Below are 18,370 nucleotides of genomic sequence, written 5' to 3' on the forward strand. Positions count from 1 at the left end.
CTGCCAACTCCAGACAAATCCCTTTTATTTGCTTGTTCAGGTTTCGATGCCATAATTGAATCGTCTGAGCCAGCTCTTGAGAGAAAGAGGAAGAAGAAGAGGAGAGAAAGAGAGAGGGGGAGAGGGGGAGAGGGGGAGAGAGGACAAGAAAAGACAAGAAAAGACAACAAGAAAAGACAAGACAAGGGAAGGAGAGCAGCACAGCGCCCAAGCCACCAGCCTCATTACCTCCTGCCTGCTCCTGCCTGGGGACTGGCCAGCTCCTTCCTCCCAGGCTCTGGCTCCCCGCCACAGCTTTGGACCTCCCTGGAGCTGGAACTGAGTAGCCAGGAGCAGTTTGATCCATGGGGAGGTTTTGAGTCCCAGAAGTCCTGTAAAGGCTGCTGATTTGGGGGGGCAGAGCACACCCTGAGTGTGAGCTCAGCCCCGTGATGACTGTGGGGAGGGGTCCTGCCTCTCTGGGCACAGAGCAGCTCTGGGCTTCCTTCCCATGCTCCCCCAAAATGACAGTTTGCTCTAAATCACCAGATCTGGGAGGCAGGTGGGGTTTTTTTTAAAAAAAAATTGAGCATTTTCAGTGGAAACAGGAGCCTCCCTGTCTTTCCCCAGCCAGGCACAGAGCTGCTCTGCCCCCTCCACGCTGGTAGGGCTGTGGTCGCCTGGGTAGAGACACCAGTGCCACAGGACACAGGACTCTGAGATGAAGATGGGCAGAGGTGGGATGGGATCCAAACTGATGGGGGTGCAATGAGCCAGCTTGATGGATCCCCACTGCACAGGGGATGGTCTGGTGGAGAGCCCCATCCCCATGCGGGGTGAGAGGGGCAGGACGCACGCCAGGACTATCTGTGAGCACCGGCATGGGCAGGAGGGCTCCTCAACCCAAGCACCCCCACAGTGGACAGGGTAGCATCTGCAGTGTTTGCACCCTCCCTCACTCCCAAAATAATCCCTGCGCATGCAGGACAGTCGACTGGTCTGTGCTGGCTTTGACCTACGTGTATATTTTACCTAATGTTAACTGAAATGACAAAGTAAAGAGTTGCGTGGAAGGGATAAACACAAAGTTGGTCAAAGTGTTTCTGACCACATGGAGGGTTGGGCTGCAGAAAAGACAGCACTGAAAACCACAAGTGTCTGGTTTCCTCAAATCACTACTTTTCTGGTTAAAAACAAACAGGAAGAAAAGGCTATTTTGGCAGCAGGTTTCTCAGGTCCTGGGGAGAAGCCTGGCTGTCCCTGTGCTTGGGGGACACAGATCAGCCCTGGGGGTGACACACTGGATGTCACAGCCAAGTCTGAGCCCTCTGCTCTGGCTTCCCCAAAATGCTTCACACAGGGCAGAGATGCCCCTGCCCTGGCCTCCCTCTCCTGGAGGGGATCTGCCTCCACCCCCAGCACCAAGTCCAGTGTGGCTGTCCCCACAGTGTCCCACCTGCCACCCCATCCCCGCTCGGTGCTGGAGCACAGACCCACCCTGCCCCAGGCGGAGCCACCCCCAGTCCCAACCCTGTGCCACCAAGCAGCCGATGTCCCCTCCCCAAGCACCCCCAGAAAAGGGATGTGTCACCCTGTCCCTCACACCCCAAAAAAGATGCTGCTGTGCCACGACTGTTCAGAGAAGGAGTTCTGGGCTGGGGTGTGCCTGCTCTGGAGATGTCCCTGAACCCTGGGAACAGCCACTGTGGGCAAGGTGATCTCTGCAGCTGGACATCCCGTCTCCAGGCTAGTAATAGTCCTCCTCGCTCTCCATGTAGTCCTCAGGTGTTGTACGGGGCTTTGGCAGGGAAAAGCCCGTCAAGTTGAGCTGATCTGAAACAGCAGCGTGAGGTCAATGTGACATTGCCCACCCCAGTGCCTGTCCCCTTCCCCCCCAGGACCAAAGCCAAACCATGCACAGCAGCTCCCACCATATCAGTCTACCCTGCCCAAACCCCTTTGTCCCTGTGAGAGCGTGGGGACAAGGACGTGGTGCTCACCCGGTGTGAAGACAGTCAGGCTGGCTAACGCCACCACCTCCCCGACACTGTTCCTGGCGAAGCAGCGATAGGTGCCTTCGTCCGTCACCCGCACGCCCTGGATCTGGAGCCAGCCCGTCACTTCGTATTTCTGGGGGCCACCTCTGAACTGCAAGAGGGGGGGATTTCAGTTAGTGCTGGGGCCAGGAAAGCCCTGCATAGGGCTAGGATGGGTGGGAAGGGGGATACAAGCCCAGGGAAACTCTTTGACCCCCACTAAGTACCACTCTGGGGACAGAGGCAGATCCCCTGATGCGGGTCCCCCCTTTTTCCCACCACCCAGGGGAGGTGGGGGGAATGGACACCTTCTTGCCCCCAGGAGAACCTTGGAGCCCTGTTTTGGGCAGGACCCCAGAGATGTGCCCTGGACTCCTAGCTGTGTCCCCACTGTCACCATGGTCCCCAAACAGTGGGAGGATGCTGGGGTCAGTGCTCTGCGGGGTGACAGAAGCAAGGAGGCATCTGTGCCATGGGCACAGCTAGCCTGGCATGGCTCAGAGGAGACCCGAATCCCCTGTTTCGGCAGGCAGCAAGGTCCCAGGATTGCTCTGGCATCAACCATGCTATTTTCTGTTTGTCCCCAGCAAGAAATAACATTTTCCTGACCCATCTGGGCTGCAGCTGTGTTTGCAGGCTGCTATTATGGTGCAGTGGCCAGGGGTGGAGAACAGCTGAGTCTCCTCCAGCCAGGCAGGGTAGCCCTGCTCAGGGTGAAGGTCCTCGGCTATGGGGTGGCATGAAGGTCAGAAAGATGGAGGGGGATCAGCACATCACCCCTCCACGGTGCTGGGTCCCAACCGCTCCCCTGGCTCCCCTCATTCATCCCACCACAGTTTTCTCCCCAACAGTGTCTGGCTGTGGTGCACAGCCCCTATGCCTCTGCCCACACCCTCTAATAGCTGGGTATGCCCAGCTGGGCACTATATTTGGGGCCGACAGCAGGCAGGATGCTGACCCCTGGGCCTGCCTGCTCTGGGAGGTAAACCCTGCTTGGAGTGGCAGGCAGAAAAGGGCAGGGACTGCCCGAGTCTGCTGGTGGGAGCAGAGGATAACCCAGGCTGGAAGGTGCTTCAGGAGGTCCTTTCCTCCAGCCCTGCTGGTGGGGCTGTGAGTGAAGCCAGCAGGCAGAGCAAACTCAAGGCAGGGAGGTGGAAAACTCCCTGCTGCAGGACTCTGCAGGTCCTAAAAAATATTCATAAGTTCAAATACTACTAGAGAAAATTGCAGAAGAGAGCTATGCTGGTGGGTCCTACCGCTGAGACAGCAGCCCTGGCTCAGTCAGTCCTCATGGTGTGCAGGCTCCAGTCACCCCTTCTCATCCCCAGGCAGCCAGGCTTGGCCACCCCCAGAGGATGACCACCCTGAGGTCTGGTTGCCCACAAGCTCTGGGAAGGGCTGGGTCACCCCAGGGCCATGTCCAATGACCTAGGCACAAGGCTTACCTGGACAGAGATGTGGGGGTCATCTCCAGGCAGCAGCATCTCCATGCCATCCTTCCTCCACTCAATGGATGCCATGGGGTAGGCGAAGACCTCACAGCCAAAGATGACATCCTGCCCAGTGATGTTCCATGTGTCATAGGGAGGAGAGGTGATCTGGGGCTCTGGGGAGGGGGGACAGGAGAGCAGGGTGGGCTCAGAAAAGGTCCCATGGGCTCTCCTGGGCTGATCCCCTCTGGGGTGGCAGCATTTGGCTCGCATAGAGATGCTGGGACCCTTCCCATGCCCCTCTCCTCTCTCACTGTTGGCAGATCCTCATCTTGCCCCAGGACACGGTCCCTCCTCACAGCTGGGACTGGGGACTCCCTCCCCAGCCCCCCTGGCCCATGGTGGGGTTGCCATCCCTCCTGGCCTCACTTTCCCCACCTGCACAGTGATGCAGTGATGCACAGAGACACAGGGGCAGCAGGAACAGTTTGATAACAGCAACGCTACAAAGCGAAGCTCTCCTGCGCAATCGGAGCACACTCCTCCTGCGGGGGAGAGGCCGAGGAGCACTCATCCAGCCCAAGGCTGGTGGGGATGCATGAGGCAGATGAGCTTCCAGCCAAACGAGGCCTCTTTTCTGGCACAGGGCTCATGCCAGCAATTAAGGGAGCAAGCAGGTCCCTGGCTGCTGTACAGAGCCAATACCTCCAGGTCCCACATCCCTTCCCTGGAGGGATGGAGTGAGGACTACTCTTCCTACCCACACCTGCCCCAGGAGCTGGCCCATAGCATGAGCCAGAAGTCAAGGGAAGGCCTTCACCTCTCAATATACCTGGGGGAAAAAACTCGAGGTCATGATGATCTGCAGAAAATAAAGTCAACCTTGATGCACCTTGTGCTGTGGTGACAGCACTGGGTGACCTGTGCCAGACTGGGGCATGGCCTCCCCGCCACTGCCTGTCCCCCCCAGCTGGGTTTTAAATGAGTAATGAAAATCACGCAGCCAAGTCAAACCGACCCAGGTTTCCATTTGCAGGAGGCAGCCGCATTTCTCAGGAGCGATGGGCCAGCATGAACCCACCACTGCCGCCAAGAATTCACTAACAATTCCCTGGAACTTCCCCATCTGCTCCGGCAGGATTTGCTGCTTCCCATAAACCCTGCTCCCACTTGGCAAAGCTGCTCCCAAACCTCTCCAGGCACTGGATCTGCAGGGGCTGCCCTGGAGCAGCCGGGTGGGGGGACTAGGGGGGACCTGCCACTGTACGACACCCCTGTGGACACTGTGGGTTTGCTGCCAGGTGAAATAATTAAGCCAGACCCCTTTCTTGTCCATTCCTGAGAGGTATGAGCCTCCATCCTGGGCACTACCTGACTCGCAGGGACCCTCGTGGGCCATGGTGAGGTTGGCATCAGGGTGAGCACGGGCAGCCTCCAGGAACCTGCAGATCTGGGTGTAGGTTTTGCCATCGGAGCCGCAGAGGGCCAGGCGGGAGAGGCAGACGCACTGGGGCTCGGGCACTTCTCCATGCCGCAGGTCCCCAGCATCCAGCCGGCACTCCAGGTGCTCCCCACACTTGCCGTAGAAGTGGTTGGTGTTGTCCAGGTCGCAGATCTGTCCCTCCAGGTTGGCACACTCCCAGCAGCAGTCGCAGGCATCCCGCACCATGCCAGCCAGGCACCCACGTGGTGCCGGGCACTCCTCTGGCCGGCACTCGGTGCAGCCCTCCCCTTCCTCCAGCAGCCGCTGCCAGCCCCGCTGGAGGTAGTCGGAGGTGCTGGGAAAAGCCTGGCCCAGCTGGAGCGAAGCCCAGTGCAAGGAGAGCAAGGAAAGCATGAGGCAAGAGGAGCTTAGGGTCTTGACTTCAGACATCCTCACAGCAGCTCCTCTATCCCAGTCCCACCATCACTTGGACAGGAATCTCTGGCACTGCTCTGGCCTCCCTGGCTAGATTTGAGGAGCCATCCTGGCCTGCAAGGAGGGAGGATATATGTGCATGAAGCGTCTCCCACTCCTCTGGCTCCCTGCTGGTTTGCTATGAGCAGCAGGTCGGTCCCAACCCCTCTCACCCCCAGCCCCACAGCCATGTCCTTTCCACCCTGGGGCTCCCCAACCAGCTCCTGCCCCGAGATGTTGAGTATCCTCCAGTGGGATGGGTCTGCTGACCCCAGACCCACCAGGTTTCATCCTTCTTCCCTGGCAGCCTGATGGGAAGAGCCCAGCATCCTCTGACCCCACCACGGCCTGGGGAACTACAGGGCTGGCAGGGGACCAGACAGGCTGCTCTACACTGTCATGGCTCACAGTTTGTACCCTGCTCCTCATCTCCTCTCAGGAAGCTGTTCTCAAGCCAGGCGCCCCTTTCCTTTCCCCATTGCTTTGCAAGAGTCACGAGGCCTTTTTTCCTCCCTCACCACCCAGACAAGCAGAGTGGAGCGGCTGATCCTGCAGACAAGGGGTTCTTTCCATACTGGAGGCAGCCAGCTGAGAGGAGCAGAGCCAGGAGGATGCTCTCAGTCACGCCTGGCTTTTGTCCTCCTCCCCTCCCTGCACCAATAACCCCTCTTTTTAGTCTCCACCCACCTGAGCAGGGGAAGAATCACCCCCCCAAGAAAGCTCTGTGACCCCCTCAGTTATCACACAGGCAACTGAGACTGAGCATGGGGGAGCTCAGAAGCACAAGGGGGAAGTCAGTGGACTGGCAGCAGGTCAGCCTGTGCCGGCACAGCGGGGTCCCTGTCCCCAAACCCCAAGCCTGCATTACCCCCTAACCCTGGGGGAGTGATCTGCCCCGGGCTTCCCATCTCTGCTGGGGGACGTGTGTGGTCTCAGAGCCTGTCCCCAGAGGGGGTGACGATGAACTGAACCCCTTTGTGAACACCCCCCAGCTCCTGGTTACATCCTGGCTCTCTTCCCTGAGATGGAGTGAAATTACGGTCCCTGTCCCAGGGCCACCCAGCACGAGTGAGCGTGGCTGGGGAGGGGACCCAGGCAGCCGGCTGCCCCCTCCTCTCCTGTTGGGAACAGCACTGAAGGGCAGGCTGTGGCCCCCCCAGCTGCACCCCGCAGACCCCCCACCCCTCCAGGGCTAATGCAGCCCAAAGCTGGGGTGGGGTGATGGGGATGGTGGGTTACACACACGTGCACCCCCCCGGATAACAAACTGAGAAGCTCTGACCCGTTTATTGGAGACCACCGAGCCCCCCAGGGGTGGAAAGGGGGAGGGTGTCCCGGTGCTGGAGCGCCCCCCCCCCCAGCCCTCCCTACCCTGGGCTGTACCGAGCAAGGCTCCAGCCCCTGATGGATGTGGGGTGCCAGAGAAGGGGGAGATAACTGCAAAGTTTGTCTCTGGCTCCCCAAGTCCGGGCTGCAGGCGCTGGGGGTCCCGACTGAGTCCTGGGAAGGGCCAGAGTGTCCCCTGGGGCCCCCCGGGAGCCACCCCGCCGTAAGCCGCCACTTACCGGAGGTGCCGGTGCCGGGGAGCGGCGGTTTCGGGGGGCGGCGAGCGGGCAGGCGCGGGTGCGCAGTGGCCGTGGCGGCGGGGCTGCTGGCCCCCGGCTGCTCCGGCACCCGCCGTGATGTCAGCGAAACGTGAGTCCCCCCGCCCCTCTCCGGGCCCGCGGCCCATCCCTGGACCGGCACCCGGGCTGGCCGGCACCCCTTCCCTGCCGCGGTCCCGCCACCCACTGCACCCCGGCCCCGGGGCTCTGCCGCTCCGGCCCCCCCGACACCAGCACCTCCCCGCGGACCCCGACACTGGGGTCACCCCAAACCGTGTGTGGGGACCTGGGCGATGCTCAGCTCCATCCACGGGGCAGGAGTGGGCCGGAATGGGGGGCAGAGCCCACCTTAGCAGGGGTCTGTGCGGACAAGTGAATGGGAGGGGAAAAGCAGGGGGTGGGCATGGCTGGGGAAGTAGGCAAAAGCATCTCTCAACTTGTAATTTGGATGGGAAACACAAGCTGAAACACTGAGCAGCTGCTGTAATTAAATGGGGGGATAATTCCTGGGGGATATCTGTGCTCACCCCACCCTGGGAGCCAGGTATGAAGGGGGTATTGGGGTGCAAGCAATGACATTACCTTGGCTGGAACAGAGCCGCTGGGAGCAGTGGTGGGGGTGCTTCACGCCACGGCAGTGCAAACCTGCGTGCACGGGGCTGTGGCTCCAGAGCCCCCCAGCAAGCTGCCTCGCTGCTCCCTGCCTCAATTCCCCTGGCCCTGAGGAGCGGGGGCCTAGCGTGCCTTTGCAGCATAAACACGCCATGCACTTGCATCTTGCTCCCACTGCTGTGGTGGGGGGGATCCCACAGCCTGCTCCCCTCCTCCAAGTGAGGAATTTGTGGGATTTGTTTCCCCAGTGAAGCTCAGGCAAAGAAAAGCCATTGCAGGACCCCTTGAAGGATCTGGTTTCCTTCACCATGCTGCAAAAATCTGCTTTTGCTTTCCAACACCCTCCTGCAAATTCGTTCCGGGCTCCAGGGCTTTTGCTCAGTCATGTTGTGAATCCGGCCGTGGCTAACGACGGAAAATGCGCCAGGCTTCAGCCCCCCTAAATCCGCCTTTGCTGGCCAACCCCCCCTCCAGCTCTCTGCTGCAGAGGGGGGTTTCCTACCGGTTCTGCGTTCAGTCTCACATCCCGCTCCCCCTCCGCGGCCCCCAGCCCCTTGGCTCAGGGCTGCCTCCCTTCCCAGCTCCCCTTGCCTGGCCCATCGCGTGCGGTCCCAGCGTGCTGCAGGTTTTTGAGCCCCCCATCCACTAGTCGCCGAGCAGCTGGGGCTTCAGCTGCTTTGGGATCAGGGAAAAATGTCAGGAGGGGCTGAGGGTTTCCTACATGCACCCCCAGAGCTGGTTCAGAGCCTGAGCAGAGGACAGGATGATGGTGACCCAGCCGAGGGTGCTGAGCCTCCCAGGCTGCCCCCACCGTGCCCCAGTTCCCTGCCTTGGGACAAAGCACTGCCTGCACATTTGGGCATCCCTGCGCTAAGCGCACCCTCGCCTGCCCCATGCAGTGGCCAAAGCCTGGCCCCAGATGACAACTTCAGCCCACAGAGCTCCTGGCCAGCACAGAAATAGAGCCACTGCTGAAAAGTGGGGCCAGCGATACTCCCTGGTTATTTGCTTCTCTTGCCCTTGGCAGGGGGGCAAGGGGGGGACAGGCCCCAATGCGGCTGCCCTTCCCCACATATGAGGGCCCCAGCCCTGGTTCCTTCTCCCACATGCCATGGCCCAGGCGCCTGGCATGTCCCTGTCCCCATGGGGTTACCATGGCTTCTGGGTGGCTGGAGTCATCCAAGCATCACTGCAACATCTGCCACTTGCAAGGTGGGGAGAGACCACATCTGCGGATGGAGATCCCCTCTCCAGAGGTGAAATCCAACCCCAGATCTGAGCAGGGAAAGCTCCAGCTGTGCTGCAACACAACCCAGGGCTGGAAGCCACAGGCAGCACAGCACAGCATGGCTCAGCTAAACAAGATGGAGCTCAAACCTGGCAGGTAATTAAACCTCCCGCTTAATGAGACTATTGAATGTGCTAATAAATAGTAGCAGCTATGAATGAGGGGTGGAAGATCTAACCTGTGCTTAACAAGAAGCTGTGCTCAATCACACCTCGATTCAATCAGCGTGGCCACTGGCTGCACCGGGGGCTTGTGGCTCCAGTTGCTGTGAACAGACTTGGGGGGAAAACAGTGGTTGCAGCCCTGTGTGGACTGGCACTTGGGTAAATCACATTCCCAGCTCCAGTGCTGGTCAGTTATCCCTCCTCTCTCCTCACTTGCCCCAAGCCCAGTAAAATTCTTGAAATTGGGCTTTGAAGGTGCAGCGAGGCTCAAGCACCAAAGCCCCCCCTCCCTTCCCAGTGGGCTGCTCCCCATCACCATTTCTTTCCCCTGTGATGGTCTCATTGATGCCAGGAGTCTGTGAGTGCTCCTGGCAGATCCACGTGCATCCATGTGAGTGCTCCATGGCATCCCTCCAGAGCTCTGTCATCAGGATGTGCCCCTGATGGCAGAGCTGTCACAGCTGGTCTGGGGTGCCCCACTCCTCCTGGCCCCACTGCCTCCCTCCTGGCCCCAGGCTGATCTCCTGGACCACCCCATGGGGATTTGGGGCTTCCAGCAGTTGGGGCCAAGGAAAAAACCCACCCTGGAAAAAAAGCCCTGGGCCAAGTGACTCAACACACATCATGTCAGGGAGGGTTCGCGAGCAGTACTGGTGGGGACAGGACTGCAGGTTATGCCAACGCAGAAGCAAATGTCACCAGGAGATACTGGGGCAGGGGGTGCTGCTGGCACACTGCCTGGGCCGTGGGGGTCTCATTCTCGTAATAAACCAAGTCTCCCTTGTTTCATCTCAAATCCGCTGCTGCTCCTCTCCATTTCATGCTGTTCAGAGCAGTCTGACACAGCCGGGATCTGGCCAGCCCACCCCAAGACCGTGCAGCTCTTGGGGGTCCCAGACACATCCTGGGGGTCCACTGCAGGGACAAGGGACAGGGAGCAGGCAAGTCCCTCCCACCCCGCATGCCACACAGGACCCACACTGGGAAGCAGCCAGGCTCAGGTTTCTCCAGGCTTTTCCAGAGCAAATTCCTCCCAAGAACAAACCCATCAGCAAATTCTTGGGGAAATGGTTGCAGCTGTGAGCAGGAGGGACAGGGGGTTCTCAGGCAGGCCCTGAGAAGCAGTGGCTGGGTGGCAAGAGATGCTCCAGGGATGTGAGGGAGGTCCGCACCCAGAGGCTGCAGGCTCCTTCTCCCCAAAAACCACGGCTCAGTGGGGCTGGATGCAGCTTGGCGTCTCCCTGCAGGAATCCCCCTGCTTTCACTGGGGCTTTTCCACCAGCCCCATCCAAGAACAGGTCGTATAATCCGGGGCCAGAAACCAAACAGGCGGTGGCAGCTGCATGCCTGGAGACCCCCTGACTCTGCCCACCACCTGGCCCCCCCAGCTGACACGGCCATGCCAACTTTGACACCTCGGCACCGGGTTAGCGCAGTTCCCACCACCCCGCCACATGCCAGGCTCCCCCCGCACCCCTGACCCTGCAGCAAACAGGAGCACCCCCTAAACATGCCTACACCCCCAAAGCCTGAGGGGCTGACCCGGCGGAGGGCGGCAGAGAGGTGCAGGCAGGCGAGTGCAGGCAGGCGAGTGCAGGCAGCAGGCTGCGGGGTCTCTGCTGCCACCTCCAGGGCACTGCTGGCCTCGTCCCCATCCCCTTGCCGTGACACTGTCCCTGTACCTGGGGCCTGCAGATCCTGAAGCAATCCATGGCCACCACAGTCTCCCCCCATCTCCCTGCACCCCAAAAACCAAGCTCTCCATCCCCATGAGCTCACTCTGGGAACGCCCACTGCAACGTAGTGTCCTGAGGGGCTTGGGAACCCTCCTGGGGTGCAGGGACTCTCTGCTCAGCCTGCCGTGGGTGCACGGGGCTGCACAGTCTCCCCCGCCAGGGTGGGTGCTCCACAGGGTGCTGCCAGCTCAGTGGCACCATGCCCTGCACCCGCTGTCCCCTTTGCCACCCTCCCTCCCTTCCTTTCCCCAGCCTCCAGCAGTGTCAGTGAGGCTGGGACGCAGCCAGGGAAGGTGACCCACCACCAGTGCCCCAGCACCCCCTGCCACCAGGGACGGGCACTGGGGAGGGGGAGCCTGCCCGCCCCTCCTTCCCACAAGAGGCTGCCCATTTCCAGGCGTCATTAAAGAGCAATTAGCTGGAAATTAAGCTGAGAACAAGTATTGATTAGCTCATTAAGGCTGGGGGAGCCGGCTGTGGCAGTAGGAATTGCTGCTGCTCGCCCTCATTATGGGCAAGGTTAAAGCTTGTGGTCGGGCAGCTCATTAAAAATGCCAGGGACCAATCGATGTCCCCAGCCTAGTGCCGCCCAGCACCCCCAGCACCCCATGGGGACACCCAGCCACTGCCTTTCAGGGTCTGGCCTGTGACCTCTGGGATGAACTGGTTTGGGAACAGACCAAGCATCCTTGCTCCCCTGCATCCATTGCTCCATCCTGGAATCCCCTGCTGAGGCTTGTCACCTTTGGGCTTGTCAGCCCGCCAAAACTCACCAGCCATGGGGTCATCTTTCTCTCCCCCCAGCCAGAGGACCTGTGAGGACAGGTCCCCCCCCCTAGTCCAGCAAAGTGACAGAGTCTGTGGGCTCTCAGCAGTGCTGCCAGCGTCAGGAGAGATCAGCCAGCATGGCTGGTTTGCAGGACAGCACCCTAGAACTGAGTTTGTCAGGTCTCAGCCTAGCACTGCCAGCTTGTGCAGGTGGGGGACAGACCAAAGGGGATCTCAGGGATGGGATAAAAGCAGCTGGGGACAAGCGGACAGGGAAAAGACTGTGCGGCTGAGTGTTGCCATGACACTCTGCCCTGCACCTCAGCCCCCCCCTGTGGGGGCTCCTCAGGTGAGCCCAGACCCTGCCCGGTCACCCAGCCAGACCCAGCCACCCCCGAGCCCCTGTATCTCCAGTCCCCTGTCCCCTCTGGTGTCCCTCCCATCCCCATCTTTGCCTCTCACAGCCACCAGCAGCTCAGGGCCAGCTCCCAGCCAGTGCACACAGGGAGGGTGTCCCCACACAGGCTGGTGGTATGGGGAAGAGGGGGGGGGGGGCAGGTGTCATCATTATTTTTGTTTTCTTTGCACTGCCCTGGAAATATATTGTATTCTCAGCTAATCCCGTTCAATTACACCACAATAAAACACATAATAAAAACGTAATTCATTTTTCCTGAGCGCTCCATCTCCCTGTGTCTTGGCAAGCTATTAAAAATTTGTCTTCATTTTTCTGGCAAGAGCCTTGTACCTTTTCATCTTTAATTTATGAGAGCAGAATAGCTACTGACAAGCCCTTATTGCGCAGCGAGGGGCTGCATTATTTATAAGCCGCCAATGGCTGGCTCAGGGGAGATATTTGCAATATGCCGGGCCCAGCAGAAGGAGGGGGACAGATCTCTGACGCACTTATCCCAGTCCACTCCCCCACCCTGGGTGGGTGCTGGGTGCAGATGTCCTCCTGGCTGCCCCCGGGCAGGGGAGCACCCCCTGCCCAGCCTCTGCCAGCCCCTGCCTGCTGGGGAAGCTGTGGCACAGGGTGGCTCTGGGCTGCCTGGCCCTTATCTCACCAGCTGCTGCATCTGCCCATCTTTGGCTTTGCAGCGACTCTCGCCCCTCTGTCCTGGCGCAGCGCGGGGGCTCTGCAGAGCGTGGCTGCCTCCATCCCTCCTCTCCTTGCATGTACACCCATCGCTCCTTCTGACTGCCTTGGCCTGTGGGTGACACAGCCGCTGCCTGCAGGCTTGCCAGGGTCCCGTGACAGCAGCGACGTGCTCTCTGATAGCCGTGCATAGAAAGCTGGATAAAAATATCCTCACTGGAGAGGCAGGTGCAGGCCTAGGGCTGGGATTGAAGCAGAGTGTCCTGTGAGCGGGCTGCTAGAGGGGGTGGGAGCATGGGCAGAGCTGGGGGGACGCTCCGGTCTCTCCAAACCAGCAGCATCCAGGGCAGCAGCTTTGCAGAGCCTTCTGTGCGGCAGCGAGGTGCAAAGCCCTCGGTGCTAAAAAAAGCCCTCCTGACAGCTGGATGAGCTTAACCACACGCCAAGCCAGCCGGCACTGCTGCAAAGGCAGTGGGCTGGAAAGCGGGGAGCAGAACCTGGCCCTGGGGAGCACAGGGGTACCCTGGCAGCTCACCTGCCCATCCCTCCTGCTCCCGTTCTCACCCTGATGGCAGTCCCTTTCCACCATATACAAATCGGCAAGCAACACGCTTCTCTTTGCTTTAGGTTTTGTATAAACAACCTGCCTTTATTATTTGGTATATATAGGTACATTATACGTATATCAAAAATAACTAGAGGAAACCACGGTGCACTTAAAGCTATCTGAGAAGGTCCACCTGAAAGCAAGCACTCCAGGAGGGGGTAGTGACCCCTCGGGAGGGAGCCCAGCCCTGAACAGAGATGGCATTAAAATGAGAATAAAAAGGAGGACTCTCTGCTGGGATTAAAATGTGCCATTTGCTCTGAGGATGGAAGGAGCAGAAAGCTAGATTAAATCCCCAGAGCAGCCCAGGAGAGCAGAGGGTGAGCTGAGAGCGCACGCCTGGGCTGGGAGAGCCCCGCCTGGGTTCGAGCCACTGTGCCCGCTTGAAATCACTCACCATGGCTATTTTGGATATGGGGAGTTTTCCTCTCCAAAAGCTGCTCTGCCATCCCCAGGCACCAGCTGATGAACCACCAGGGAACATGGGGTGCCTGCAGAGGGGTTCAACCCTCGAACACCATGATTGTCCGCTGCCTCCTAAAGCTGGGGAGCACCGTTTCCTTCCCCACCCCACATCCCTGCTTGCAGGGTCCCTGGTCCCGCTGCCCACGCTCCCCCGTGCACCGCACACAGCTACAGGCACACGCAGGGTGAGCGCAGGAGAAATGCACCTGGGTGCCAGCCGGGAGGTCCCCAGAGCAGGGCTGAGCCCGGGCACGGGGACGGGGTTCATGGCTGTGGGCATCCTGGGAAACAGGGATGAGCACCTGGGACCTATGGACACGCGATGGCCAAACAAAAGCAGCGGCAGCCCCAAGGGGCTCCGAGGGGCGAAGCTCAGCGGTGTGCCGGCCCAGTGGCTCTGTGGCACGCGTCTCAGCTGCCCCAGGCCCCCCGTTCAGAGCCCTTTGTTGAAGTAGACAGTCTCCAGCCCCGGGTCTTTCTCCCGGATCCGAGCTTGGACTTCAGGCTCCAGGCGGCTCACAGGCATCGAGCTGCCAAGGGGACACAGATATAGAGGATGGAGGGGGGACACCCACTGGGAGCCCAGGTTGGGAAACCACCTGCTGCTGCCCCCTCCCCACCTGCACCCCACGGGGTTGTCGTCCCCTGCCGCCCCCTCCCCACCTGCACCCCACGGCGTTGTCGTCCCCATGGCCCAGCTCAGACCTTTGGGTCTGCTCCGCTGCGTGTGCACAGGGATGTGCGCATACAGTTTCAAGCCTCTGACTGCTTGAAGGAGCAAAAGTATCTCTTGTGGGTCAGAGAGCACAAGGAGCTCACGCACCTCCTGCCTGCACCCCATGCCCCGTCCCACGGGGCTGCACACGTGGACAAGGTGCTCGTCCTTACCTTTTCTGCGGGAACAGCGCGCAGCACAGCGGGGTCGCGAACACCAAGCTGCAAGGGAAAGACATGGAGAGGAGAAGCTGGGCTGCATAAATCACCCACTCCCACCCGCAGCCTGACTCCAGAGCAGCAAGGAGGCAGCCTGGAGCTGTGCCGGATCCTCAGCCAGGAAAGGGGTAAGGAGATGCCCTCTCCAAGCTCCCGACCCTGCATTTGGCTCCTGAAGTGGGGCAAAGCCTCTCTCCTTCAGTGTGGGGGAACAGCAATGCTGAGCAGGAGCCCACGGCAGGCTTGAGAGACATCAAGATGCAGCAGAACAGCTCCCGGCCCCAGGACCTCACATCCCATCCCATCTGCCTGGGGGGCACCAGCCTGGCCAAGCTCCGGCATCTCCCTGAAGAGCTCTGGGGTGGCCCTAGCCCCTGCTGAGTAGACCCCCCAGCAGCACTGTCTCCCATACCCGGGCTCGGTCTGCTGCCAGGGTGACGATGCCCATCAACGGAGGGTGACTTACCAGAGTCCCACCAGGCCGACCTGCAGAGGGGCATTCAGGTACGGGTATCGCTGCCGGGGACAGGGAGAGGCTGCACGTCAGGGGGGTGGACGGGGTGGGAAGGTGTCTGTTCCCTGATGGGGCGCCAGCCCCAAGAGGTGTCAGCATTGTGACAAGCTAGGGGGGTGTCCCCCTGCCCACCCCCCCGCCCCAGGACCACAAGTACCTTCAGGAAAGCTCTCTTCTCCAGCGCATTCATGATCACTGGGGGGATGGCTGGGGCAGAGGGGAAGAAAATGAGATCCCAGTGCACTCACAGCCCCCCACCAGTCATGGGACCCCATTCCATGCTGTCAGGGACCAGTTGCAGCCCCCAGACACAGGTGGAAGAGGGGACACTCACCCATGGCCGGAGCTGCCATGCCAATGCGGGACACCACCACCTGGAAAATGGCCTTCTGGGCTGCGGCCGTGGACTCGCCCAGACGATTCCCATTCTCATCTGTGATGGGGATCCCCAGCTTGAGCTCTCTGCAGGAAGAGCAGGGGTGAGGGGGGCCCAGGGCACATGGGTGGGGAGATCAAGGGACAGGGAGGGACACAGCACAAGCACACATCTCCAAGGGAGGTTGGCATCCTCCCGTATCCCACATCCACTGCCTGCATACTAAGTCGGAGGGGGCGGTCAGCTGGACCCACATTCACACTTGGGGTGTCCTCAACAGGGCTGGATGGGGATGGGGAGTTCACAGCCAGCTTAACCGATAACCCCTTGGGATACAACTGAGTGCTTGTGCCCTCAAACCAACCCCCCAGGGTAAGGGATCCCAGCAGGACCAGGAAGAAAGTCCCCTGCAAACCCAGGGCGCTGCTCCCTGTGTCCCCCACCAGTGCCTGGTGAACCCCGACATGAGCCCAAGCACCCCAGCCCAGCCCAGGGGCTCACCTCTGCCTCATCAGCGGGATGTTGATGCAGTTGGCAGCAGCCACGGCTGCAAAAGGTACGTACCGGCCGATGATGGCTGGCAAGTGCTGGAGGGGCAAGCAGGGAGCACGTCACACATAGGGTCTGGGGGCAGAGCTGGCTGTCCCCCTGCAAGACCCCACTGGTGAAAACCATTCCCTCCCTGCAATTCCCAGCCAGTCAAAGCTGCAGAGCCCAGGGGGTCCCGGGGGGTCCCATGTCCCCTCCCAGCCCTGGAGGGAGGCCAAGGGGTGAAAGAAGCCTGGAGAGATGCAGCTGGGGATGGAGCGTGGCCAGGGGACCAGGCCATCTCTGGAGCCATTGCTGGGGAGAGCTGCTGCCTTGTGTGGGTGCCCCCTGGCAACTCTGCTCCTCCATTTTCTCCCCTGCCCCAGGTGATGGGGAGCTCAGGGAGACCTCATGGGGAGGGTCCAGGTGCCCTGGCCAGCACTGGCCAAGGGCCACCTTACCTTGGTGAGCGATTTGAGTCCCAGCGCTGTGACAACTGCCCCCGTGGTCGCACTCACATAGGCAGTCCCCAGCTGGCTGCAAGAGCAGGAGATGACACAGATGAGCCAGGGTCACCCCAGACCATGCCCCCCAGCCAAAGGAGAGGACAACGTGCCCTTCAATAGCAGCAGATACTTGGGTTCCTCTCCCAGCTCTACCACCAACCTTGACAGACCCACTGGTGTCCACCTCTGGCTGCGCCAGGTCCCCACTGTCCCATCTCACAGCCCCCCTGCTATTCAAGAAGCTCTTCAAGGCACCCCGCCACGGCATTTTGGGGTACCCTGGGGGCCTGGTCAGAGGGATGCTTACCTGGGGGTGATGGGTGCATCCCCGCTGCGGTTGGTGTAGTTGACAATGGCGTTGAAGGACTGGTTGACCCACTGCCAGAAGAGCACGGCCGGCGTGGTCCTACCAGAAAGAGGAGGGTGCTGGTGGCACTGGGGGATGTCACCCATGCTCCTATGGCATGGGTGCCTTGAGGGGTATGGGGCATGCGTCCCCTCCTCACCCCAGGGCCAGGAGGGTTCCCCCACCCTCCTGGCACCCTTTTGGCCTTGGGGTGAGGAAGAGACAGGTACCTGTAGAAGGTCAGCATGCAACCGGTGATGGTCATGTTCATGGGGACCTGGGCAGACATGCGTCCCACGAGGAGCATCTTCTCCCCCGTGTCGGGGTGAAAAGCCGAGTCGTAGATGTACTTCGCCCGCCAAAGCTGGTCCTCCGTCAGCCCCGGGGGTACTGTGCCCGCCCTGCCAGGTAAGGGCCGCACCCATTGGGAGATCCTCTGCCTACCTCGTCCCCCACCCCATGTGGGGCAGCTGGGAGATGCCTTAGGGACCAGCCAGGTAATCTGGGGGACTAGCTTTGGCTGGAGGGGGGCAGCACAGCTCCCATTCCCACCCCTGAGGATGGCCCCACGGCTCGTATCCTGCTGGGAGCGGTGCTGGGGGTATGGCTCCCCCCTCAGTACCTGTAGTCCTCCACCACCCGGCGGGCCTCCTCCAGCGTGGCCCCCGAGAGCAGCAGGTTTCGGGGGTCGGTCACCATGAAGAAGTGCTTGGCCCGGCCCTGGAAGGTGCTCTGGTCCCAGCGGGGCTCCCGGATGTTGATGGTGGCAGGCAGGGATGGTGGCATTTTCTGGGGGGGTGGGGAGCGGTTATGGGGGATGTGGTGCCTGTGTGTGTCCCTGCGGGGGCACCTCTGGAGCTCCCCCTGCCAGGGGGGACACGGGGGGGAAACGGGGAGCCCCGTGGCAATGGAGCTGAGTGGGGAGCCCCGAGCCCACCCAGCAGATGGGGCAGCTCGTGGGTGGGTGACACCACCGCTGCGTCCCCTCGCCCTGCAATCTGTCAGCGGGGACCCCCCCAACCCAGCCGGCACCAGCCACCAGGACAGTTCGGAACCGCCCCCACCCCAGTAGGACACCGCGGCCACGGGTGGGGGGGGACGCGGACACGCCGACTCGGGGCTGGCGGTGCTGCCAGCCGCGGGAGGGGGGCGAGGAAGGGCACGGGGAAGGCGGAAAACCCCGGGAAGGCACCGAAACACACGGCCCAGCCCCATTTCCACGCCCGCCCTTTCCCGCGAGAAGAGGGACTCTGCTCCTCGCCCCGGGGCCGCGCATCCCTCCCCCCACGCGTGACCCCCCCCACCATAACGACCCGGGCCAGGGCCGCCCCCCGCACTTACGGCTTCCCGGGCAGCGCCCGCCGTGCCCCCGCCGCCGCCGCCGCCGCCCCGCTCCCGCCCGGCGCGCTGACGTCCGGCCTCGTCACGGGGGGGGCGGCCCCGCGGCAGGGAGGGGGGGAACCGGGCGGCGCCGCGCGGGGG

General features: G+C 61.1%; 2 protein-coding genes across 4 annotated transcripts; both read right to left on the reverse strand.

Moving 5' to 3' along the window:
- Positions 1 to 1,136: 1,136 nt before the first annotated feature.
- On the reverse strand, positions 1,137 to 7,024 carry KAZALD1 (Kazal type serine peptidase inhibitor domain 1). Its single transcript, XM_074830073.1, has 5 exons — positions 6,908 to 7,024; positions 4,817 to 5,417; positions 3,461 to 3,621; positions 1,980 to 2,127; positions 1,137 to 1,812 (listed from the first exon to the last, which is right to left on the reverse strand). Exons 2-5 carry the CDS (start codon positions 5,316 to 5,318, stop codon positions 1,727 to 1,729), a joined length of 897 nt encoding a protein of 298 aa, XP_074686174.1. The 5' UTR covers positions 5,319 to 5,417; positions 6,908 to 7,024; the 3' UTR covers positions 1,137 to 1,726.
- Positions 7,025 to 13,235: 6,211 nt separating this feature from the next.
- On the reverse strand, positions 13,236 to 18,330 carry SFXN3 (sideroflexin 3). Of its 3 annotated transcripts, XM_074831144.1 has the most exons (11): positions 18,230 to 18,330; positions 17,511 to 17,677; positions 17,119 to 17,289; positions 16,850 to 16,948; positions 16,498 to 16,573; positions 16,010 to 16,095; positions 15,467 to 15,594; positions 15,290 to 15,339; positions 15,085 to 15,134; positions 14,574 to 14,621; positions 13,236 to 14,215 (listed from the first exon to the last, which is right to left on the reverse strand). In XM_074831144.1, the coding sequence occupies exons 2-11, from the start codon at positions 17,672 to 17,674 to the stop codon at positions 14,119 to 14,121; spliced, it is 969 nt and encodes a 322-aa protein (XP_074687245.1). In that variant the 5' UTR covers positions 17,675 to 17,677; positions 18,230 to 18,330; the 3' UTR covers positions 13,236 to 14,118. The 3 variants fall into 3 exon arrangements, with proteins under 3 accessions (XP_074687245.1, XP_074687246.1, XP_074687247.1); XM_074831145.1 differs by lacking the exon at positions 15,085 to 15,134; XM_074831146.1 differs by lacking the exons at positions 13,236 to 14,215; positions 14,574 to 14,621 and having other exon boundaries at positions 15,104 to 15,197.
- Between the last annotated feature and the right edge of the window lie 40 nt (positions 18,331 to 18,370).

Source organism: Strix aluco, chromosome 7 (assembly GCF_031877795.1).
Source record: "Strix aluco isolate bStrAlu1 chromosome 7, bStrAlu1.hap1, whole genome shotgun sequence".
Taxonomy (NCBI): Eukaryota; Metazoa; Chordata; class Aves; order Strigiformes; family Strigidae; genus Strix; species Strix aluco.

Coding starts and splice junctions, on each gene's coding strand:
- KAZALD1 (XM_074830073.1), bottom strand. CDS start 5,318: ATGTCTGAAGTCAAGACCCTAAGCTCCTCTTGCCTCATGCTTTCCTTG. Junction 3,622..4,816: donor CGAGGGTCCCTGCGAGTCAG/GTAGTGCCCAGG, acceptor CCCCCTCCCCAG/AGCCCCAGATCACCTCTCCT. Junction 2,128..3,460: donor ACCCCCACATCTCTGTCCAG/GTAAGCCTTGTG, acceptor CCCCTCTTGCAG/TTCAGAGGTGGCCCCCAGAA.
- SFXN3 (XM_074831144.1), bottom strand. CDS start 17,674: ATGCCACCATCCCTGCCTGCCACCATCAACATCCGGGAGCCCCGCTGG. Junction 16,574..16,849: donor GATGCACCCATCACCCCCAG/GTAAGCATCCCT, acceptor CTGCTCTTGCAG/CCAGCTGGGGACTGCCTATG. Junction 14,216..14,573: donor GCGCTGTTCCCGCAGAAAAG/GTAAGGACGAGC, acceptor TCCCCTTGGCAG/CTCGATGCCTGTGAGCCGCC.